General features: G+C 48.7%; 1 protein-coding gene across 2 annotated transcripts; it reads right to left on the reverse strand.

Moving 5' to 3' along the window:
* Window positions 1-12,388: 12,388 nt before the first annotated feature.
* Window positions 12,389-22,751, reverse strand: Theg (theg spermatid protein). 2 transcript variants are annotated; one of them, XM_027419572.2, is made up of 8 exons: window positions 22,349-22,751; window positions 21,307-21,426; window positions 20,974-21,045; window positions 20,461-20,522; window positions 19,724-19,793; window positions 18,392-18,509; window positions 15,317-15,476; window positions 12,389-12,627 (listed from the first exon to the last, which is right to left on the reverse strand). In XM_027419572.2, the coding sequence occupies exons 1-8, from the start codon at window positions 22,648-22,650 to the stop codon at window positions 12,389-12,391; spliced, it is 1,143 nt and encodes a 380-aa protein (XP_027275373.1). In that variant the 5' UTR covers window positions 22,651-22,751. The 2 variants fall into 2 exon arrangements, with proteins under 2 accessions (XP_027275373.1, XP_027275374.1); XM_027419573.2 differs by lacking the exon at window positions 20,974-21,045.
* Window positions 22,752-25,439: the final 2,688 nt, after the last annotated feature.

The raw sequence follows: 25,439 nt of genomic DNA on the forward strand, positions 1-25,439 counted from the left end.
ACACCCTCTAATCCTTTCCAAACAGTTCCACCAACTGGGGACCAAATATCCAAACATATAAGCCTGTGCAGGTCATATTCCCATTCAACCACTACACAAGACACATCCCAATAATGATAATGCCACAAATGGGTTATAAAGAGCATAAATTAAATTAAATCTGCCATATTGAGTGGACAGTGGTGGCACACACCTTTGATCCCAGCACTAGGGAGGCAGAGGCAGGTGGATTTCTCTGAGTTCAAGGCCAGCCTGGTCTACAGAGTGAGTTCCAGGACAACCAGGGCTACACATAGAAACCTTGTCACAAAAAACCTGCCATATTGCCCCTCATATCAATCCTAGCACTTGAATGGCTGACTTCAGGAGGGTCCAGCCTCAAAGCTTCCACATAAAAGTATTTCCCAGAGCAGGAGAGATGGTTTAGTAAAGTGCTGACCACAGGTATTAAGAAGCTGAGCTCTAGTCCCTGGAACCATATAGAAGCCAGATCCACATGTCTGTAGCTAGCCGTGGGGGTGGAGACAGGTGGCTCACAGAGCTCACTGGTCTAGCCAGTGGCCAGTGCTGGCTCAGCTTCAGTGTCTGGTAAAGGGCCACACTCTACTTGTAAGACAGTGTGTTGTTACTGGTCCTTCAGAAGGGCCATATATTGATTGTGTCTTGACAGTGGTGGAAGGGCAAGCGAACAACCTCAAAGCCTTTTATAAGGTGACAGTCCTGTGAGGGCTCTGCCCTCTTGACAATGTCAACCCTCCTAATAATGTCACATTAGAAATGCATTTTGGAAGGGACACCATCATTTGAGTCACAAGAAACAGCAACTATAATGGGAAAAATGCCCCCAAAACAAGATGGTTCCTTGTCCTGTGAGGAGCTGTGCCAAAGCTACTCTCAGAACAGATGACAGGATATCCCTACTGTGTGCTGAGACCCAGGAGCAGCCATGTATCCGCAGTATTCTCCCACTGGTACAGGGACCCCTGTCACCAGCACAATGTTCCACGACTGCCTACTGTCTCCCAATAGTGCTAGGCATCTGTGCCTAGTCCCTGCCAGACACAGCCCAGCCAGCCACCAGAAGCTCCCATCTGCGGAGTCAGCCTTCTCCCCATACTTTTGCAGGTCATACTCTTTAGGAAGCTGCGTTGGCTCCTCCTTGTGTCAATTTGACACAAGGTAGATTTTTCTGAAAAAAAAAAAAAAAAAAAGGAACCACAATTGAGAAAATGCCTCCAAAAGATCACGATGTAGGCAAACATGTCGGGTGTTTTCTTAATTAGTGATTGATGGGGGGTGCTAGCCCATTGTGGGTGGGGGCATCCCTGGGCTGGTGGTCCTGGGTTCTATTTAAAAAAAAAAAGGCTGAGCCAGCCGTAGGGAGCAAACCAGTAAGCAGCACCCCTCTGTGTTCTCTGCATCAGCTCCTGCCTCCAGGTTCCTTCCCTGACTTCCTTCCATGATGACTGTGATACAGAAGTATAAGCCAAATAAACCCTTTCCTCCCCAACTTGCTTTTGGTCATGGTGTTTCCTCACAGCAATAGAAACCCTGATGAAGACAAAAGCAAACATAGACAGAAACTCATGTTAGGGAGAAGACACCCCCTGGAAGTGGAGATGGTAATGTCAGAGAACCACTATGCAGTGGACAGAGGCCTTGGCTCCAGTGGTAAACCCTGCAGAGCTCCTGGTGACCTCCCTACCAGTGGTTAAGGCTTTCTCAGGGAGAATGTGACACAGAGACCTGCCTTCTGGGGCAAGCCTGTTTCCAAAACTGGAGTGAGGCCAGACATGGTGACATATATCTTTAGTCCCAGCACTCAGGAGGTAAAAGCAGGTAGATCTCTATGAGTTTGAGGCCAGCCTGGTCTACAGAGTAAGTTCCAGGACAGTCAGGGCTACATAGAAAGACCCTGTCTCAAAAATAGACAAGAAAAAAGAACTAGGGTGAGCACTGGGCTTCAAGGGACTGATGGGGAATGTACTACTGTGTATGTTTATCTTATTGATTGTTAAATAAAATACTGTTTGGCCAATGAGATAGCAAGTTAAACGGGACTAGGAGTCAAAGAGGATTCTGGGAAATGTAGTAGAGAAGTGGTGATCCAGGCAGGAAGTGACATAGCAAGGAGACTCATATTTAAGTGAAGGAGAAACAGGAAGGGTCCTTTTCCCCCTTGCTCCTCCAGCAGCACGATATGATCCACCGGCAAGGAGGGACACCAATAAGGTGTCCGATAAGATAAGTCTTATAAAATTTATAGATTTATGATAATTAAGACTGAGCTAACAGATGAGAAATCCTAGTCATTGGCCAAACAGCTTTGAACCTAATACAAGTTTCTGTGTATTCATTTGGGCCTAATTCGGGCAGGTGGCTGGCATAAAGCACACACGTGGCAGTGGGGCTCAGGCGGCTTTTGGCAGAAACATTTATCGTAACAGACAACCCTACTGATGGTCACATGACCTCTGTGTCTTTTGTATACACATTCCTGATAATTTGTGGGTTTTGTGATTTTGCTCTAGCAATGACCTCTATAATTACAGTCATGTGATTGGACTTAACTCTGTTCACTGTCCAGTGGAGACAGAAAACAACTTAAAACCTCCCACTGACTACACTTCAAAAGTAAAGAGAGGGCTGGAGAGATGACTCAGAGGTTAAGAGCACTGACTGCTCTTCCAGAGGTCCTGAGTTCAATTCCCAGCAACCACATTGTGGCTCACAACCATCTATAATGAGATCTGGTTCTCTCTTCTGGCCTGCAGGCATACATGCAGGCAGAACATTGCATACAAAATAAATAAAAATTTTAAAAAAACAAAAGGAAAGAGAAACGTAAAGTTTTGTGATACATTTTATTTAATACAACATATCTTTAAGTATTATCTTTTTAACATGTAATCAATCAATATAAAATTATTACTGAAAGATTTTGCAATGTTGGAGATCAGAACCAGGCTTTGCATAGTAAAGAAGTACCTCACCACTGAGCCACACCCCATCTACTGAGATATTTGCATTCTTGGCTTACTACTTTCTACACTCCTCTATATTTGCACATACAGAGTGGGTCAGCTCTAGGCATCTGAATTTTACATGGCCACTCCTGAGACCCTGGACAAGATTGCTGTAGACACTGACTACTTCAATGCTTCTTTTTTTTAAAAGATTTTATTTATTTATTATGTATACAACATTCTGCTTCCATGTATATCTGCACACCAGAAGAGGGCACCAGATCTCATAATGGATGGTTGTGAGCCACCATGTGGTTGCTGGGAATTGAACTCAGGACCTCTGGAAGAGCAGTTGGTGCTCTTAACCTCTGAGCCATCTCTCCAGCCCCTACTTATTTGCTTCTATGGACTCTGTTGTTAAGACAATGTTGGCAAATCAGATGTGATGCAGGCCTGCATTTTACTAGGGATTACCAGAGCTCGGCACATCCTACACAAACTCTCACCCCTGAGCCAAATGCCTAGCTCCTCACTAGGGGATTCTAGATGGGGCTCCACCCCTGAGCCACACCCCAGCCCCTCATTGGAGGATTCTAAGCAGGGCTCTGCCCCTGACCATGCCCCCCAGCACCTCACTGGGGAATTCTAGACAGGGCTCCACCTTGACTACACCCTCAGCCCCTCCTGGGGGATTCTAGATGGGGCTCCACCCCTGAGCCACACCCCAGCTCCTCATTGGAGGATTCTAAGCAGGTCTCCACCCCTGAACATGACCCCAGCCCCTTACCTGAGGATCCCCCGGTGGCTCTACACCTGAGCTATGCTCCCAACTGTCTTTACTTAATTTGAGACAGGTTCTTGTCAAGTTATTCAGACTAGCCTTGAGCTTTCAATCCTCCTGTTATGGCCTCCTGAGTACTAGGACTACGAGAATAAGCTATCATGTTTGGATTCCAGGCGGTTTTCTTAAATGATAAATTTAAGTATTTCTCATCCCATTACTTTACCTGAGTCCTTTAAGAGTGTCATTTTTATGGATGTGGCATCTCCTTGTTCTTGTCCAGTCCGATGTGATCTCCCTGACCCTTTGGGATGATCCTATTTCTCTTTATTTAGCTGGTTCTCCCAAATTCTGCCCCCTGTGTCCCTTCTTGCTGTCCTTGGTACTGTCTGGTCTCCTTAAGGCTACTTCAAGTTGGACTTGTCCTCACCTTCAGGTGGCCTCTGCTTTTGCCTCACATTTCATTATCGTTGCTCCTCTCACAGCTGTGAACTCTTGTGTTCCGTTTAGGACCTCACAAGTCAAGGCAACTCTTTTCTTGCTGTATTTAAATTGCTATGGAGCTGGAGGAATAACTCAGTGGTTATGAGCACTGGCTGCTCTTTGTCTGTCTGTCTGTCTGTTTGTTTGTTTTTTGAGACAAAGTCTGTGTAGTCCCAGCTGACCTGGAACTCGATCTGTAGACCAGGCTGGCCTGGAACTCACAGAGATCCACCTGCCTTTGCCTCCCAAGTGCTGGGACTAAAGGCGTGTGCCATCACCTCTTGTTTGGTTATTAGCATTGCAGGCGTTGAGAACCACAGCTCAACCTCTAAGAAGGGACATCACCTGAGCCACCACCACAGCCCCCTACTGCCGCCCACTGACATGACCTAGTACTTTCTAGTCCATTTCACCTGCTGCTATGAAGGTGAAATACCCCAAACCATCTGGCACCGCATCTGCCACCATTGGAGCCTTGACTCTGGCCCCACTGGGAGAGGTGAGTGCCTGGGTCCCCAGCTGGAGGACCTACCCTCGAGGCCCTAATCACCCAGGGCACATCTCGCCCCCCACCCCCACCCACTGAAGCCCCAGAGACCTAGGTCAGCCTCCTCACACCCCAAACCATCCTGTTGCACAGCATCTGTCACCATCGGATCCTTGGCCCCACTACACTTGGAAGAGTCCCAGAGCTGTATCAGCATCCAGAAGAAGCAGGGACCTGCCTCCACCTGAAGGAAGAGTGACCATCTAAGCCTTTGCCCCCACCTACAGCAATTGGAGGAAGATAAACCCCTGAATCACAGGCCCCGCCTGCACCCGCTGGAGGAAGAGATGGGCAGACGACAGTATAGGAACACATCAACAACATAAAGACTTATAGGACACCACCAGAGACTGGGCTCTATACCAGCAAGACCTGAGCATCCCAAGGCAGATGAAGCAGAAGAAAATGACCTTAAAAATAACTTTATGAAGAAGATAGAGGCCCTTAAAGAGGAAATGAGAAACTCCCCTAAAGAAATGGAGGAAAATGGGCTGGAGAGATGTCTCAGGGGTTAAGAGCACTGACTGCTCTTCCAGAGGTCCTGAGTTCAATTCCCAGCAATCACATGGTGGCTCACAACCATCCGTTACGAGATCTGGTGCCCTCTTCTGGTGTGCAGATATACATGGAAGCAGAATGTTATATACATAATAAATAAATAAAATCTTTAAAAAAAAAAGAAATGGAGGAAAAGACAAATAAAAAAAATGGAAGAATTCAACAAATGCATTAAAGAAAGCAAGGAAAGCCAAGAAAAAACAATCACCTGTTGTTTGACACCTGTTGTGTCAAAAATCACCTATCCCGAGGCTAAAGAGGAGGCACAAGCTACACAAGGCTGCTCACTCAAGTCATGCTGCCCTGGAGGCTAAGACAGAAGAATGGCTGTGAGTTCAAAGTCAGCCTGGACTAAAGAGTAAGATCAGGGTCAGAGTGAAACCTGTCTCAAAAAGCAGGTCCTGAAATCAGAAAGCTCCTAAGCAGGGGCTCTGGTCACTCTCTTCCCTTCCTTGGTCCCCTCCACCATTTTTTATAATAGATAACATCTGCTTTGGTGATACAGTGTCCCTGTAAGGAATGACATCTAAATCTATGTAGGGACAGTGGGGCTTGCCAGGGACCTCCTAGGGAAGCAGGTTCACCTTTAGATCAGATAATGCATTTTTTTTAAAGATTTTATGTGTTTATTATGTATACAAAATTCTGCTTCCATGTATATCTGCATACCAGAAGAGGGCACCAGATCTCATAACGGATGGTTGTGAGCCACCATGTGGTTGCTGGGAATGTAAGACCCTTGAAAAGCTGAGGCTTCCAGAATCTTAGCCCAGGACCACGGCCACCCCAATCACAGAATGGAGGCGAAAGCTTGATGCAAATTGCATGAGGCTTTATTGTAGTTTAACGAGCTAACCCCATGTTAGCTCAGGTCTTTGATCCACCCGCCATGTCGGATGACTAGCAAAGACAGTTCCAAGCCGCTGAGTACAGATCTTTATAGGGCAGTGTAAGGGGAGTGTCTAGGGGTATGCACAGGTTCAGGATTGGTGTGCCTCCAGGCTTGGAGGGTTTGCCCTGTGTTGATTGGTCAACTGGTTGTTATGGCCCATAGGCCCTCCCAGGGTGGTTGCTATGCTCTCTGCATCATTGCTGTGGACTTGTCCGTAAAGCACACCCAGAGCCATAAAGCATAGCGCCACCAGCTAACTTCTGATTGGTTCCTTGTCACGAGGCAGGCACCTAACCTCTAGTGACTAAGACAAGGTCATAGAGCACGTTACTGTCATGGCTGCCGAAATGGGGAGCTGGTCCCTTCATTCCCCCATTTTCTTTTTTGGAAATTCCAATCATGGAATTGCTGTCTCTCTAGCACCCCCATCAGGGAGTGAGAGATATTGGCATCCCCATGCAAGGGAGTTCCTTTTGACTTAGCATTTTAACCAGGGAAAATGGGCGGTGAATTCTTTCCCAATCTACTTCCTGCTGACTTTGGGACGAAGTTAGGGACCCCAGAAGGTTGAAATGCTAGTCAAAAGCAAAAAGGGAATTTAGGCAATGGGGATTCCATCAGGAGCTTCTGGTTAGCAGACACTGTTGCAGAGACAGGGGGTGTCCATATCAGCTGGACTGGTTCACATCCACAGCAAGTCCAGGGCTCGCAGTCTACTTAGAACAGCCTGTAGTCAGCAACTGATACTCAGATGTCTGCCAGAAGCAGAAACCTGTTTAAGACATGTTTAAACTAGGAACAGAAGTTAAAACTTATTTACTGAAGCCCACAGTGCAGAAAAAGCAGATATCTGGATATCTGTTCAAACAGCAGGAACATATTTATAACTTTGAGTCCTAGCAATAACGACAGATTTGGACTAGAAGCATTTACACTTTTCTTCTGTCCAGAGAGCCAGGTATGGATTGGACAGAGGTGCCTTTGGCCTGATGAAAAGCCCTTTAAGTTTATATTTAGATGACAACCAAAATAAACCTAAAAACCTTGAACTTGTACCTGGACAGTAGACAGTCATTACTTTATCAGCTAACATACTAACTAGTCTATAGTGGATCTGACTGCCTGATGCTGTCAAGCTGACAACCATTAATATTTCAGAGATCTGAGAAGGGTATATTTTATCCGAATCTACTGAAAAGTGACAGAAGCCAGTTAGAAGCCATTCCATATACAGTTAGCCAAACCCAAGTTTCTCCATTACCTCTGGAGGAAGATGTCTCAAAGAACAGCAATCTTTGCTGTGAGAGGTTTTTTCCTCTCTGTGGAAGAGGGACATGGAAAAGACTGAACTTGTTTTGTCTAGGCAAAGGGGTACAATGAATTTTCCAGTGTCCAGCAGCTTTGTCCATAGTCTCAGCCAGGTCATGACAGGCAACAAGTATCACATCTTAGCATCTTGCTCACCATCATCCAGGTGCAGGAACTGGGGTGCCTCATAATTTTCTTTGGAGACTTTGGGTCACTGTCAGGATCTGGCAGTCTGTCTGATATTATAAACTTTTAAAATAACAATTTAAATGCCATATTCTCCAGGTCTCTGAAGCATTAGAGGTCTGCTTGTCTGTTTTAGTTACTTTCCTTAAGCACACATTAAGCACACAGGTGGCTAGGTAATGTCTTATTTCTGTAACTAATTTTCAGTATGACTGTAACTGGTTTTAACTTAGTAAAATGTTTGAAACTTAGCACAGCTGAACTTAAAACTGCATAGAATATTCTTATATTCCTTAAACAGTAGCTACATGTACATACTTTAGCTGTTAGCTTAAACTTAACTTCTTTCTGAGGCAGGGTTTTTCTGTGACTTTGGAGCCTGTCCTGGAATTCGATCTGTGACCAGACTGGCCTTGAACTCACAAAGATCCACCCGCCTCTGCCTCCCGAGTGCTGGGATTAAAAGCGTGTGCCACCCACACCCTGAACTTAAAGGCATGTGCCACCAACACCCTAAACTTAACTTCTGAAAACGCAAACTGTAACATCTTATAATAGATTAGCATCTTTTATAAAACAAGAACTTTACATTGTCAGGCTTTGATTTTAAAATAATTCTAAATTGAAGCTCTTTAAGTACAAACATTAAAAAAAAAACAAACATTTAAACTGGTTTTAAAAAGAAATTTAAATTCCCTTAAAGTCTTTCTGCAATATATAGAAGCGCTAACATTTTAAATCTTAATTGAAAAACTTGTTTCTAAGATAGTACCTCTAATTTCCATGCAATCATCTTTAGTCAAGATGGCGGTTTAAGTACCTTTTTTCAACTTCAGCAAAATGGCTACCAGTCAGCCATGTAACAAAACTTAGGTTATGCTAGGCAACAGAACATTTTAAAACAAGTATACATAATTTACTTGAGAAATAAACAGAACTTTTAAAACTGAATTAACTTGATATGGTTAAAATTTTAACTTATATTACCAATTTTAAAATTTACTATTTGTAGACATGAGAAACCATAACAGTTTACAGTTTACATTTTTCTCTGACTTGTAACAATCTTTTCTCTGACCTTCGACAACTTTCCTCTGACCTTCTACGACTTGCTTTAACCCTCTATAACTTCTATAATTTCCTATTTTTTCTTTCTCTCTATTACTTTACTCTCCTACATTTTCTCTCATTTCTTGGTCAACATATACTCTTATCAAAGTCCTTCTTAAGGTTTTTTTTTTTTTTTTTAAAGTAACTTTAAGGCCGTTTTTTGTTTTTTTGTTTTTTTTGTTTTTTTTTTTTTTACATCCGGATCAGGACAGATGGTTCACCCACCTGAGCTCCATGTGCTCAGGGAAGAGACTTGGGGGGGGGGGTTGTTGCTGGTAATCCCAGACCCTCGGCCAATGCAGGGGTGGAAAAAAGACCCCTGCAGTCCCCCTGCATACCATGTGTGTGGAGCACAAAGAAGGCTGGGCAGCTAGGCAGATGGCGGCCTTGCAGCCATATTCCCTCAGAGTAGGGAAACTCCTGCCACAAGCCAGGATGGTAGTTGGGGCAGAGAGAGCCCCACTTCGAGTGCCTCACAGACCGGCATGTGGGGATAGGGAAAGACTCACCTACATCGGCCAGGCTCAGCTGTAAGGGCTGCAGCAGCGGTTCGAGTTCAGAAAAGCAGCCTCGGGGGACTCCAACACAACACATTCTAACCCGTGACACATGGCAGAACTCATGTCCTGCGCCACTTGCTCAGGGCAACAAGAAAAGACCCCCTGACCCATGCATACCATGTGCATGGGCAGTAGGGACAGAAAGAGATGTTTAACAAACACACAACACAAATGTGAAACGTGGACAGACAGTACAGTAACACAGACTAGGGTCCTATTCGGAATTTCAGATGGCTTGCTCCCAGCAAGTCCCTGTCCTACAGATTGGGCAACCTGCTTGGGTCCCCTTACAGATGGACCAGGCAACTTGCTCTTACCAGGTCCCGCTCCTACACACCGAACCTCCGCCCTAAACAATTCTTGTACAGAAACCATACAGAAACAAAGACTGGAAAATAAAGTTACCTAGTGTGGTGCCACGTGACTCAACAAAAGGGGGTGTTGTAACTTTAACTGACTAACTATGGTCCTTAACATCCGTCCAGTGGTCAAAAGTCAGACTGAGGGGGGTTGGTTACTGTCAGTCCCATCATCAAAGTCACAAATAAGACAAAAACAAACCCAAGACACACAGACAAAAACTATCAGATGTCTGTCTCCACCTAGACAGACAAAACCACTCCAGAAATACAGATGGCCGGGAGGGCGGATAACTTCCCCAATCCAGGGGAACTACCGTACCCTCACCGGCTCCCAGACGGGAATCTCCCAAGCTTCCCTGAGGTTCCCACAGACTTCCTGGAATGTCTTCCAGGGTGGCAGTCAGTGATCTCCCAAGCACGTCTGCTGATCACACTCTGTCTCCTCCCGAGACACGAGCGACCGCAAAGCACAGAACCAGATTTCAGCCAGCACAAAAACACAGAGACACAAACAATACAGGGTACCCACTTATCTCCAAGATCGACTCCACTCAGGTGAGGGGTGGTCGAAAATCCTGGACGAGCCCCCAAATGTAAGACCCTCGAAATCTTAGCCCAGGACCGCGGCCACCCCAATCACAGAATGGAGGCGAAAGCTTGGTGCAAATTGCATGAGGCTTTATTGTAGTTTAACGAGCTAACCCCATGTTAGCTCAGGTCTTTGATCCACCCGCCATGTCGGATGGCTAGCAAAGACAGTTCCAAGCCGCTGTGTACAGATCTTTAAGGGTAGTGTCTAGGGGTATGCACAGGTTCAGGATTGGTGTGCCTCCAGGCTTGGAGGGTTTGCCCTGTGTTGATTGGTCAACTGGTTGTTATGGCCCATAGGCCCTCCCAGGGTGGTTGCTATGCTCTCTGTGTCATTGCTATGGGCTTGTCCATAAAGCACACCCAGAGTCATAAAGCATAGTGCCACCAGCTAACTTCTGATTGGTTCCTTGTCACGAGGCAGGCACCTAACCTCTAGTGACTAAGACAAGGTCATAGAGCACATGTTACTGTCATAGCTGCCGAAATGGGGAGCTGGTCCCTTCAGGAATTGAACTGAGGACCTCTGGAAGAGCAGTCGGTGCTCTTAACCTCTGAGCCAACTCTCCAGCCCCCAGATAATGCATTTTTTCCTGTCTCAAACTTTCCTGTCCCCAGTGAAGCCCCTGGGAGCCGCCATGAGGCTGGTCTGAGGCCTGACTCGGGAGGAACTATTTCCTTTTCCCTCTAATGTCTTTTTCTTCCAGATGCTGGCCCAGAACTCAGCATGCTTTGAAACTCCCTAACTAGCCCTTTGAACTTCTTCCCCTTGGTCTAGCTTCCCTCCCACCCTGCAACTATTCTCTGCCAGGTGGCTGACCTCCACTCATCTCTGTCTTATCTCAGACATTGTGGCCTTTGTTCCTTCTCTCCTCCACCTCACCCCATCCCCACCCCTTTCCCGGCAGCTGTGACTAGTCCAGCTTGCCTGCCCTGGAGTTTTCCTTTGAAACCTCCAACTGCCATTTATGGTGATTCTTAAAGTCTTTTATTAATGAGACTGAGAACCCAAAAAGGGGACCCCAATTTCCCAGGTATCATATGATGACTCTACTGGGACTTCCCAAGATTTCTGGAGCACTTCTTTCCTGCCTTTTAGATAGTTAATTGACAGGGAAAAAAAAAAAACTGTTCCTGCACCTGCAGAGAAGCATTGTTCCGTGTGTCAGAGCCCCTCTGCCTCCGTCCTGCCATCTGTTGGTCCCACCTGTGTGATCAGATATCACCCCCAGTTCAGGAGATCCCCTAGCATCTGTGAAGGGGGAGCATAACCACAGGCATCAACCATACACGGTTGTACCTCAAAGGACGAAAAATTGGTCTCCCTGGCACTAACCTGGCACTGAGCATTTCTGCTCCACCCAACTGGAACCCCAGGATCCATATGTCAAGGGCCTGAGATCCATCCATCGCGGACCTGAGAAATGACAGACCCTGGGGGTGGTTCATTGGGAACCCAGAGCCTGCTCAGTCCATCTGCACTGCATAACCAGCAGCCCATGTCTTGAGGGACTGATGGACAGAAGTCTGTTTCTCATTGCTCTGAAAGCCATGGTCTGCTATGTGCCCCTGTCTTGTGAAGTACCCTCAGATGTCAGAAGGGGCCAAGAATGTCCCCCTCCCCACCTCACTGCCTCCTGATCCTCCTCCAACACCATGACCCTGTGACAGTTTCAATAGTGAAACTGAGGACCACCAGTAAAAGTGAGGAACCCTGTAAGAGGGTGATCAGCTTCTCATCAGGTCACCAGAAGGACCAGCATGCCATGGGCCTGAGCTTGAGGTCTGTGTGGGCGTGTGGAAGGCAGAGGAGATGGGAAAGGGGTCTGAGGCCCAGCTCCAAAGTCCCTCAAGATGGGAAGAGAAACTTGGGAAATAAAAGGGCCGCACATCGCAGGTAGAATGGGTAAATAACATTATTATTGTTCTGACCTCTGGTGCCCCTGCCCGCCCACGCCCAGGCCACGAAGCTCAGCGAATCACGTACACAGGCGAAAGGATGCACTTGGGTGTTTACTGGGAGTGGGCTGGAGATCAGGCCTGACTGTCACACTTTCTTGGTGATATATTTGGGGGTCGCAAGCTCAAATATTCGGGGAGAAGCCTGGGCCACCAGAGAGGCCGGGGAGATATAGTATGGGTTATAGCCCTCGTTGAGATCCTTTCGTATTTTGGGCTGGGCAAGAGAGATGATCCGTGAACTGGCCACTGCTTTCTTGGTGACATCCAGGATCTCCCACTGAGGATTGCGATCAGGAACACATTTTTCTGACAGGGCCTTGGGTGCTAGAGGGCAGAAGAGAGGAATAATGCCAGACTCAGACTTTTCAGGCAAAGCTCCAAGCTTGGTCTGCCCACCAGCCAACGAGTGACAGAATCTGTGTGAGCCACATGCACAGTGTCACTCAGAGCACATGGCATCCACACACCGGAGTATTACACAGCCATGAACAGGGCAGGGGCTCAGAAACAACACAGAATAAGGGATTGGGGCGGGGGAGGGAGGAGCTCAAGGACAGGGAGAGGACCAGACACAAAAGGACACACAACATAAGAGTCCAAGACAGGAAACATCCACTGCAGGTGAATCCAGAAAAGAAAGTAGATTCAGGGGTGCAGGAGACCAGGGAGGAAACCCAAGAGACTGTTCATGAGGACAAGATTCTCTTTTGTGGTGATAGAATGTTCTAGAACTGGTTAAAGGATGATTGGACAACTTTGTGAAAATATCGAAAACCAACTTTCAAGAGAGTGAATTGTGAAGATGTTTCAGTTGGTCACGGTGCTCAGAAAAGAGGCCGAAGCTACCAAGGAGAGAATGGGTCCATCTCCACCTGGACATGATGGCAGTGGTGAAAAAAGGAAGAGCCTGGCCTTTGGGGCTGCTATGAGATGGGGTGTATGGTTACAGGCTTCTCCCTGGCTGGAGCCTCTGGGCCTTTTCCTTGCCAGCCCATCTCACACTCCCATACTCCCAAAACAGAGCATCTGTAGCCTCCCTGTCTGCCTGGGTCTCAGTGAAGATGGACGAGGCCCCCAGGGCCAACAGCCTGACTGCATAGAGGCCCTGGGGAGAGAAATGGAACCCTATGATGCTGAATCACCATGGAAACACACCTCTGGGCATGTCTGTGAGAACCTTTCTAGAAAGGTTGAACAGAGCCAGCAAAGTCCACCCTGAACATAGCAGCACTGTCCCAGGGACTGTCCCTTCAAACTGTGAGCCAAAAGCAGACCTTCCTTAAGTGCTTTCTTTGGGTATTTCTGTCACAAGAGGGAAAGCAGCTATTGCAAGCCCTTTCCCTCAAAACCCAAGAGGCCCCCAGGCTGGGTCACAGCTCTACTGGCAAAGGTCCTGGGACAGAAATGAGCCAGTGCCTCCCTGGACTAGGGACATTGAAGCTCTCAGCCATTGTAACTCCTAAGGTTTTCTCTCTTTAAAAATGATTTTATTGTTCTATATGTATGAGTGTTTTTGTCCATGTGCACATCTGCACACCACATGAATGCCTGGTGCCCTCAGAGGCCAGAAGAGAGTGTTGGATTCCCTGGAGCTGGAGTTACTGATGGTTTTGAGCTGCCATATAGGTGCTGGGAGGAATCAAACCTAGGTCCTCTGGAAGAGCAGCCAGTGCTCTTAACCAATGAGCCATCTCTCTAGCCCAACACCTGGGCACTTAAACTCTGTGAAGCATAGCATGACTGTGGAGAAGAGAGAACCCCCCACCCCACCTCCCGCCCAGCCCCGCCCCAACAGGACTGACAGAAGCAGAACTGGGCGTGCTCTTACCCATAGCTAAACACACACATTTGCCAGCAACAGAGCAAGTGCCTGGTGTAGCCCAGCACCAAGAAGTGCTGGTCACAGTCCTTTGTGGCTGGGCACTTGTGTCTAACAGCAAAGCCTGAGGCTGCCCTCACCCACAGTGTACACACACAAAGACATGCATGCTCACACATGCTCACACCACCTTGGACTCAGCCCTCACCATCTGGTATTGCGAGAACAAACAAGTGAACAAACAGAAAACCCCACAGGTAAAAATTTTAAGAGTACAAGGCAAGATTGGAAGGAATAACTTCAGGGAGTCTGACAAAGGATTGAATTATCATCCTCTATAAAAAGCAGCTGCAAACTGTACACCAAAACTCAGGGCAGAGATAGCTGGGGAGGAGGTGGGGAAGACAATGCAAAAGTCCAGCCTCCTAATCGACAGGCATCGGCCAAGAACAGCACAGACACTGTGGCTCTTCAAGCTGATGGATGCTCAGGTCCAGCACACGGTGAACAGAACAAAGACACACCTAAACATGCATCACTCATAAGTGGTGATGCCATATGCAAAAAATATGTAGACTATGCCAGGGCTCCCTGTCTGAGGAAAACAGGGTACAGGAATAACATGGGGGGAGAGTCCCGAGGCCGACAATATGTTAGGTTATCCACTGAAGGTCACCAAAAACCCATCGGCTGCTGTGTACTGGAAGGGGGAGTCTCGGGGACCCCAGTGTGCTAAAGGCACAGCCCACTGGATTCTGGCCTGGTATATGTGGGGTGAGGGTGGAGGGACAGCCTAGAAGAGGCATCTGAACTTGACCACACAGGCTCTGCACTGTGTGTATGAAGTGTGTGACCTCTAAGCTGTGATATTAGATTATTACTTTCACTTCCTTTTCTAGGCACTTTTGTCTTTTCCATGAAGAGTGCATACTATTGTTACTGGTGAATGGCGACTCGACTTTCACACAGATGGGAATCAAACGAGTAATTGTTTCAAAGCAACCCTCACAGCTCAGTCTGGCTGCCAGCTGTATACCCTCAGCTTCATGTCCGCACACGCTTTCTTTGCTATGACCTCTGATAGTTCCCAGGTTTCAGACATTCTACAGTTGAGGATGATGAAGCTCAAGGAAACATACTCCTGGCAAACACGGGCTCATCTCCTCATCCACACCCAGGAGGGTAGCCACTCACTTGCCAACTGAAGGAGGCGGTTATGATCCGACACGTGAGGCTTGGGCTTCGGCATAGGGTCCCACTCTTCCATCAGGATGGCTGGGGGCCTGGGCTTTGCCAGGTTAAGGGTCCGTGGGGTGGGGACTGCCGTTTGGGCTGCTCTGGATACCTGGGAAATCTGGAAACAGGAGCGGAGGGCAAGAGTGAAGCAGCCATGACTCCTCAAGCCTGTGGAACAGGAGTACCCTGACTCCCAGGGAGAAATTAGGTTTGCAATATGCTCAACAAGGATTAGTGGCCTTAGTACACCAAGAGCCCCTCTGAGGACACTGCAAGACAGCAGTGCTCTCATCTGACTTGGCAAAAGTAAATCATAAAACAAAATACCAGAAATCATAATAGCCCAGCATGGTGTCACATGCCTTTAATCTGGCATTTGGGAGGACAGAGGCAGATATATCCATGTGAGTCTGAGGCCAGCCTGGTGTACAGACTGAAACCTTGTCTCCAAGTGAATTAGATACATACATACATACATACATACATACATACATACATACACACACATTAGATAGATGATAGATATATAGATAGTTACATAGATAGATAGATGGTAGATAGATACACAGATGGCAGATATAGTAGATAGATGAGTGATAGATGAGATAGATGATAGATAGTTATATAGATACATAGATGATACAGAGATAGATAGATGATAGACAGACAGACAGACAGACAGATAACAGAGAGAAGACAGGCTATCCCTGGACAATCACTTGAAAATACTGGTGATGATGTGGTAGCAAAGACACCGTGCACAACAGCAGGACAGCAACTCTGTACACAGCTTTGAGGTGTCTTTGTGACTCGGAGTGAACCCCGAGGCTCTGGCATCAATGCATAGAACACACACAAAACCAGCAGGTAGCTGTGCTGAATTCACCTGATCAATGTGAGGCACGGGTTCAAATGCATCCACATAAGCCAAGTGTATAACAGAGGGAGGGAGGTGGACACCAGTCCCCAGCAAAGATGAAGACAGAATGAGCTCCTGAGATGCAGTGGGAATATGAAGATGCCACAAGGGGCTGCTAAGGTGGAGGGGGAGCCACGGAGGTGCTGCTGAAGTGGGAAAAAGAGGTAGGCCAAAGAGCATATATCACTAAGATATGTTCTTTTTAAAAATATTTTTTGTAATTTTTGTGTCTGGGCATGACATGCATGCACTGCCTTCAGTAGCCAGAAGAGGGTGCCAAATCCTCTAGAACTGGAGTCATCACCAGCAGGCGTGTGCTGTGGATGGAGCCCAGGTCCTCTGGAAAAGTAGCTAGTACTCATAACAGCTGAGCCATCTCTCCAGCCCCCAAACCACTGTCCAAGGCCTCAGAATTAGATCTGTGGCTGCTGCTCATCACCCACCTTTGAAAAGCCCCTGCAATTCCCAGCCTGAGTCTTCCCCACTGACCCTCTCACAGGTCTCTTAACCTTGCTCCCTCACAGGCCCAGAGAGAAGTCTAGCCGGGCTTGTTGGGCTCTGCAAAAGCCAATGCACAGAGGATGCAGTGCCAGCCCTTGTGAGTTGGTTTCAGGACTTCATGATGGGAGACCAGGCCAGTGACCACAGTGAAAAGACACTCCAAGGCCTTGTGTGGGACTAGTGTGACTGAGAAGTTGTTCTAGGCAAAGCCAGGGCTTGGCTGAGGCTAGACCTTCACCTGTTACAGGGGAGCAGCTTGCAGAAGGATAGGAAGTTCCCAGTGGGGTCTCAACTCCAGGCCCAGAAACCTGAACTCTTCAGAGGATCCTGGCAACTCCAGAGGCCTTAGGGGATTGCAGCAGGAAGAATGTGGGTGCTTCACACCCAGTGTGAGGGTGGGGCAGGAGGCAGTGGGTGGGAAGAACTTGTTTGGATCCAAATGAAATCCAAGTCACCATTAAGACTAGCAGGGAATTCAGTGAGGGCCACACTTTTGGAATGTTAAGGAATTATTCATTATTTTTTTTTAGTGTGTTTTTGTTCTGCTTTTAAATTTTACTTGGTCTATTAGAAATGTGTATGGGAGTGTTATGAGGGAGATGGTATATTGCTGGGACCTGTTTTGTGTTTTTGAAACTGGGTCTCACGTAGCCCAGGTTGGCCTTGAACTTGTTAAGTAGTTGAAGGTGGCCTTGAACTCCTGACCCTCCTACATCCACCCCATGAATGCCATGAATGACAGATATGTGCCACCACACCTGGCTGAACTTTGGTTTGGTTTGGTTTTAGGTAGGGGTTGTTTGTTTTTGTTTCTGAGACAGGGTCTCTCTTCATAGCCCTGACCATCCTAGAATTCACTATGTAGTCTAGGCTGGACTTGAACTCACACAGGTCCTCCTGTCTCCTGCCTCTTCCTGCCTCCTCCAACCTCCTCCTGCCTCTGCAGTGCTGGGATTAAAGGCATGCACCACCATGCCTGGCAGGACTTTGGTTTTGGAGACAGGGTTTCTCACTAACTCTGGGGTTCACTGACTCAACTAGACTGTCTGGCCAGGGAACTCCAGCTGAACTTTAAAATTATTTTACAAAGCAGGTTCAGATGACCACAGAGTGACTGGTCACATCCCTTTGGGTGGTGTCACTTCACAGTGGAGCCCCCATGCCAGCTAGACACCAGATGCTAGGTTGACTTTGAGTGATCAAGAAGCTTTGGGGGCTGGAGAGATGGCTCAGAGGTTAAGAGCACTGACTGTTCTTCCAGAGGTCCTGAGTTCAATTCCCAGCAACCACATGGTGGCTCACAACTATCTTTATGAGATCTGGTGCCCTCTTCTAGAGTGCAGATATACATGGAGGCAGAATGTTGTACACATAATAAATAAAATTAAAAATAAAATTAAAAAAAAAAGCTTTAGAATCCCAGGAGGCCTCAGAGGGCAGGAGAGGTGAAAAGGATCAAGGGCCAGAGTGGGGGTGGGGACAAAGTTTTCCAGATGAACCAGTGAACCCACCCACCTTATAAAGGCTGCACCTGGTCTGTCCCCTCACCTACACCCAAATGCAGCTGCCCCCACTGTCCCTCCCACTTGGAGGGTGTGGCAAGCACCACCTACCTCAGACATATCGATGCTCCAGATGTTATTGCGAACCTTTGGAGTAGCCAGTTGCTTCAGCCGGTTAGAAGGTTGATACTCCAAAGTGGACCGAGGGATGGGCCAGATGGGTGTGGTCCTAAAAGGCACCCAGAGTTCAGCCATCATCCTGCCCCTCTGGAGAGCCATGAGGGGCTAACCATGTATGTGGTCTTTCTCAGACTGCTCAGAATGCTCCTGGGATGTGTGAACCTCAGGGCACTGGGGCAGGAAATGCCTCCCAGAGGAGATCCAGCAAGGGCCAAAACGGGCCTCTCCCAGGTGTGTCCAGTCCAGAGTGAGGTACCCTTGGGTATGTACTTTCTTTTTCCACTTTCCCAGGTGGTAAAGGGCCAGCCGAGGTCCCCATCAGGAGCCAGAGACAACGGGTCCTGTGACTGCCCCAGAAGATTGGGAAGGCAACTACCCTAAGCTCAAAGGGTAAAACCGGGTCCCATCTCTGCCATGTCCAGGAGTAAACTCTGCCACAAGAATGCCACTGCTGACAGATCTTCTGTGATCACTAAAGCCTCCCCTTCCAGCAGCTGCCAGAGGCTGGAATGCGGCGGCTCACTCTGAAATCCACCCCAGTGATAGGAGCATTGCCATCCACAGGTGAGCTTGACTTTAGCCTCATCCCACTCAGGTGACAACATGGCACTGATGCAGAATGGGACTGTGCATAAACACAGGTGGGAAAACCCAGGATCCCACAGTGGTGGCATGGGGACCACTTCAGCCCTCAGTGGGGTATATTTTCTCTGTGCACAAAGACAGCAAAGCCTTTGGGGAGCCCCTTTTGAGGGCCTTACCCTGCCTGGGGAGTGGAGGGGGGGATGGCTAGGGGCAGGTGGGATGTTGAGGGTAAGGGGGGGGAGAGGGAGAAGGGATTGACATGTGAAGCAAGCTTGTTCCTAATTTGAACTAATAAAATAAAATAAAAAAGTATAATGCAATTTTTGGGGAAAATGATCTCAATCACACATGTACAATAAAGCTTAAGATGTGACAAAAAAAAAAAAAAAAGGACAGCAAAGCTTTGCCTGGGTGGCTCTGAGGACAGGGTTCAGAATGCATGATTGGCCCTCCAGGTCCCTCCTCTGTTACCTATAGTCATGAACGCCAATGACACAAGGCCAGGTTGATCACCTATGGGTGCTATCCCCATGACCCCCAAGGTCAGTCAACCATGGGACGTTGGCTAGGAGCTCTTGAGACTCAAGTCCCAGAAGTGAGATTTGCTAAGCCCATCCCAGAAAGAAGCGGGAGGAGGCTCAGCGCCTCAGTCCCTCAGTCCCTGCTGTCCTCTCTCACCTGTTGTTGTTGTAATACTCGAGGTAGAACCTCTTGGGCCTTGACAGCTCCTCCACTCGGCGGGACACCGCTGAATGGAAACGGTCCAGTCACCACAGCTACACTGGGCCCCGCGGGAGCCACCCTCTACCCCAGGGCTCTACTCAGCCCTCCGCCAGTACAGCAGGGGCACAGCCAGAGACATAGGTGAGCATTGCCAAAAAGTGTTGACAGCCATCCTACCATAGGCAGGACAGGCATAAAACAGTGGAGAACAGGACCACAAGACTATGATTCTTTCCACCCCAGGGTTGAACACAAGAGGCTCATAAACTGGGGTTTTGTTGGAAGTTATTGCCAGCCTAGGTTTTCTAGGGTACATGGGCCGTGGCCGAGTCTGGAGCCCCAGGAGAGACCCTGCTTGGCTCCGCTCATTCACATAGGAGCTCTTGTTGGCCGGGGGCGGGGGTGGCACTTTATTTGGAGGAGTCCATGCTATCAAAAAAGATGGATCCCATTTGGGGAGGAAGATGGGATCTCTATAAAACAAATACTAGCCCTGCCCAGATTTGCCTTGAAGACTGCCCTGAATCCCTCCCCCTGTGATACAGCTACAGGGTTCTAGCCACTCAGGGAGGTGGGGGAAGACTGGAGTCCTGGGAGGTGGGTGGAGGCTAGGTGGCCACATGCTGAATGGAACCAGCAGGCCCAAGGCCAGGCAGAGGACACCCAGGCTGCCCTGGAGAGACAGAACCTACCAGGGACCGTGATGGTCAAGGTGGTGTCCTCCATAAATCGCTCGGTCCAGTATACAGAAGGCCTGGAATACAGCCAAGCAGCTCAGGGCAGAGTGCCCTGTGCCCTGTGCCCTACTGGGGAAGGGAAACTGGGGCCCCGGAACAATGGACAGGAAGCTGGGGAGCCAGGGAGGACAGCATGAGGGAAAGGAAGGACGACAGGAGAAGGAGGTGGGCTGGGGTAGGCAGTGAGCACCAGGGAAACAGATTGTTCCGATCTGTTCCATGTTCCAATATGGGGCAGGTGGAAAAAGCCAAGTGCAACTTAGAGAGCTGGGCCCCTCAGGTGCATTGACACTGCCCAGCAGGCCCAGTGCACAGCAGGAGGATGGAGGCAGGACAGCCCTAACATGAGGAAGAACCCTCCACCCCCAGAACCTGGTCCCTGGAGAGAAGGCAGCTCAGGTGTAGCCCTGGGGCCTGGCAGGTCCCTGAAATGGACAGGTGACACAGGGAGGGGACACCCCAACTCACCAATACAGGCAAAACTGCAAGTTGCTCTTGTGTGGGGAAATCCAGGCATAGCCCTTACAACAGCACCCCGTCCTGCGATGAGACAGGGTCCCAGGCCCTGCCTTTGCCTCTGGGTCACAACTGGCTCCCGGATTCCTCACTCTCCTCTGGGTACCACCTCAAGGGTCCCACTTCTGTTGTCCTGCCTGATGCCTCCCCAACAGCCCATGTATTCTCTAGGTGTCCTGCCCAGGGTGAAGCAGGGAGGGAGGAATGGGTCGAAGATGGGGTCAGAAGAGCATGGCAGGCCTGGGGCTCCCACTGCCTCACCACCTCATGGGCCCCAGCCCTCACCTGTCTCTCAGGCATTGCCAGTTGGTCTTGGGCTTTGCCAGCTCCATCAGCCTCCGGCTCTTCTTTCTCCTGCCCCTGGCTATGGAGATGCTGGGAGTCGGCTCAGAGATGGACAGCTGGCTACAAAAGAGTTTCATGTTAGGGTCTGATGGTCTACCTTGATGTGTCTGGGAACCTACAGAGCAGTCTGCCCCCACCCCAAGTCAGGAATCTTTGATCTGCTCTGGACCCCTGGAGCCTTGTCATTCTCTGTGAAAGAGTTTGGCATCACCCAGGCTCCACACTGTCCAGAAACTGAGCCCTGAGCCCAGGGAACCGGAAGAAGCCAGCTCCCACCTCCTGGGCTGTTGGGAGAATGAACATGATGCTCACTTGCTGTGGAATATTACTTTAAGTATGTAAAGGTGTGTTACATTTGTTTCTGCTGCATTTGTTTAATGATGTAAAATGTGTCGCCTTGCCTGCCTAAGGCACCTGATTGGTCTAATAAAAAACTGAACAGTCAATAACAAGGCAGAAGAAGGATAGGCGGGGCTGACAGGGAGAGAGAATAAACAGGGGAATCTAGGTTCCAGAGGAGAGAGAACAAAGGAGAAAGAAAGGGAGACACCCAGGGACAGGCAGCCAGGCAGCCACCAGACACACAGACAGAGTAGGAAAGTAGGACATACAGAATGAAAGGTAAAAAGCCCTGGGGCAAAATGAAGATGAAGAGAAATAGGTTAATTTAGGTCATAAGAGCTAGTGGGACAAGGCTAAATGAAGGCTGAGCATTCGTAGCTAACATTAAGTCTCAGTGTCATGATTTGGGGAGCTGGTTGGTGGCCCAAAGAAAGCCTGTCATGCTCCCTTTTCTCACTGTTTACTGGATAGCTGGTGTGTGCCATGCCCCAGAACAGGACAGTTACCAACAGCATCCCTGGCCTCTGGGGAAACTGCAGTGCTCTTAAGGGAAGGACAATGAAGATAGCCAGGATAGACTGGTGTACCAGCATATACCTCCTCCTGGCACCCAGCTGCCCGCTGGGTCCCCAACACCTACCTCATTTCAACCACTTCCACCTCCAACTCTCGTCGAAGTCTATCATCCAGATTGGGAATTTCAAGGAGCTCTTCCCCAGGTACCTCCTCTGGGGGAACATCTTCCTCTGTGTCTTCTGAGGCTAGCCCTGCATGAGTAGCCTGGGAACTCTGAAGCCAAGGGCTCTCAAATGTTGTACTCTGGAGGCCCATATTGCCACTGCCCAGAGTATCACTCTGACCATGCCCTGACGCACCAGAAGCCTTGGCTTCCAGGACAAAGTTGTTGAGCAAACTGGCTCGGTGTTCACCAAGTTCCCCCATGTGCTCAGCTCCTCCTAACCCTTTAACCTCACTCCCTCAACACCCAAACAGATCTGTGGTTGCCACAGCAATTGGAGAATGCCCAGGTTCTGAGGTTCCAGTTCCACGTGGTCTGGGAGCTAGGCCTGAGGTGCACAGCTCAGGGTCCCACCATACGTGTCTTTCTTTTGGAGTGAGGGACAAGCCATAACAGGATCTCACTATGTATCCCCAGGTCTCAAACCCAAGGTCCTCTTGCCTCATCCCCCTGAGTGCTAAGATAACCCATCTGCACTGGACTCCACAAGCCCAGATTCAAATGTCATGGGTGTTGATATCCTGGCTTCTCCCTCTTCCCGGGTCCTGGGCAACCTGGCCTTGTTCCTGCTCCTGACTCCTCTCCTCCCACCCCAGTGGTTTCTCCTCAGCACCAGCCTGTCACTCCACATCAGCCCTCTCCTGGGCCTGGGCCTTCTCCTTAGAGAGCCTTTCCTGGTCGAGGGGCCTCTCTAATCCTCTGGCTCTCTTCCCACCCCTGGATAGCTCTTGTCTGGGTTGCCTTCCCTCACCCTGGGATCTGTCTTTGAACGGTGATCGCTCCTCACTGACAGCTGTCAAAGGTTGCATGGCTTCATAAGGACTCTGCATGCAGAAACCAGCAGGGCTGGCTGCATCGTGCATACATTAGGTGATTGCATAAGGACTCTGCATGCAGAAACCATGAGGAACTGGGGCCACACGGAGCTGGGCCAATGGCAGCTCCATGACTCCAGCTTCAACAGTCCCAACTACTGAGACTCATTCTAAATTACTCCCGTTCCATATATAAGCAAGCACCTCCTGCCTGTTTTCTCTCTTTTTCCATTTCTGCTCCCCATCAGTTAACACCTTTGCTCCCTTTCCCAATAAACTCCATGCAGGTTTGTTGAGTTTGGTGGATTGTGTTTCATCACCTGAAGTTGCAGCAAAGATTAACAACAGGGGCTGTACCCCTGCCCGTGGATGGGTTTGTGGAATCCATGGGAATTTCTGGGCATGGATTCTTTTGGTTTTTTTGTTTGCTTGTTTGTTTGTTTGTTTGTTTGTTTTTCCTTAAGAGACCACATCTCTTCTTCCTGGTTCTGATTGGGCCTGTTTTTAATGTCTGATGCTCAACCATAGGGCCTGTTAACAGATGAGCCTCTGTTTCTGGAGCTTCCATACTTCACACCCTTGGAGATGCCTCTAAATCTCCACTTTGTCCTCTGGGAACTGACTCTGTGACATGAGTAGACTCTGTCCCCAGGTTATATAGGAAGTACCTCCCAGATATGCCACCTTGTACCCTCACAGTGAAATTATGGCTGTGAGAGGGTACTGTCAACCCGTCCCCCATCGCCAGCCTGTGAGGGCATCTCCAGGAAAGATTAACTGGTGGTGGGGAGACACTCCCCCAATCCTCACGGTGACAGTGATATCTGAGGGAAGACAGTGCTGCTGCCTGCTGGCCTTTGCTTCTTGCTGGAGTGTGTGTCTCCTCTGTCATTGCTCTGCTGCCACCTTCCTTCACTGACATCAGAACCCAGCTTCTCAATCTTCCAAGATGGCCTGAAGACTAGTGGTTCTCCAAGACCCCTCCAGGCCTTCAGTGCCAGATTGAGACTGGTAAGACATTGGCCTGACGGACAAGACAGTTGCCAGGCACTCAACCTCTGCAGAGCACAGGTAGCCATTGCTGAACTATCCAGCCCGTATCCTGTAAGTCAATCTGCTCAATGCCCTTTGCACAAATGCTCATCTGTCCTTTCTGATACCTTGGAGAACCCTGGCTAACACACATAAAAGGCAGAGGAACTGGTGTTCAGGCCCTGCCTGGGCAGTCAAGTATAAATCTCCACTACATTCTCAAGATGGAGAGTCCATCTTGGAGTTCCCAGGCAGGAAACAAAGTCCACCCCCATGCTCTCATGTTGCTGTCACCATGATGAGGTACCACAGGCTCAGCCAGAGAAAGCAGAGTTGCTTAACTGTTTCTACTCTAAACCCCTTTTCCTCTGAGAATTGTTCATTTAACCCCACGTATAGCTATATAGAATAGTTGTACTGAGGGGCGGGACATGGCTCAGCCATGTTATGAGCACTTGCTGTTCCTCCTGAGTTTGGTTCCCAGCACAGGTGTGGTGGCTCACAAGGGCCTGTAACTCCAGTTCCAGGGCATCTGACACCATCTTCTGACCTTGGCAGGTGTCTTAGTTACTGTTCTATTTCTGTGAAAAGACACCATGACCAAGGCGATTTATAATAGAATTTACTTGGAGGCTTGATTACAATGTCAGAGGATGAGCCCATGGTGGGAAGCATGGCAGCAAGGTAGGCAGGCATGGTGCTGGAGCAGTGGCTGAGAGATTCCATCTTATCTATAAATGGGAGGCATGAAACAAAAGAGAATTGGCTCTTGAAACCTCAAAGCCCACCCCTCCCCCAATAAGGCCATACATCCTAGTGATATGGTATAACCCTTCTGTACATTGTAAATATGTATTGCTCTTCTTGTTAATAAAAAGTGAATTGGCAGATAGCTGCATAGGAAGAGATAGGGTGAGACAGCCTAAGACAGAGAGAATGCTGGGATGAAGAAGGGTAGGGTTGTAAGACCCTGGAAAAGCTGAGGCTTCCAGAATCTTAGCCCAGGACCATGGCCACCCCAATCACAGAGTGGAGGCAAAAGCTTGATGCAAATTGCATGAGGCTTTATTGTAGTTTAACGAGCTAACCCCATGTTAGCTCAGGTCTTTGATCCACCCGCCATGTCGGATGGCTAGCAAAGACAG

Source organism: Cricetulus griseus, chromosome 5, assembly GCF_003668045.3.
Source record: "Cricetulus griseus strain 17A/GY chromosome 5, alternate assembly CriGri-PICRH-1.0, whole genome shotgun sequence".
In the NCBI taxonomy this organism is placed as follows: Eukaryota; Metazoa; Chordata; class Mammalia; order Rodentia; family Cricetidae; genus Cricetulus; species Cricetulus griseus.

Bases quoted from the DNA above. Each gene is read 5' to 3' on its own strand.
- Theg (XM_027419572.2), bottom strand. From the start codon at position 22,650: ATGGGGGAACTTGGTGAACACCGAGCCAGTTTGCTCAACAACTTTGTC. The intron at 19,794-20,460 runs GTAGGTTCTGTC...GTTTCCATTCAG, and splicing joins CTTGACCATCACGGTCCCTG to CGGTGTCCCGCCGAGTGGAG. The intron at 18,510-19,723 runs GTGAGAGAGGAC...GGTGCCTTTTAG, and splicing joins GAGTATTACAACAACAACAG to GACCACACCCATCTGGCCCA.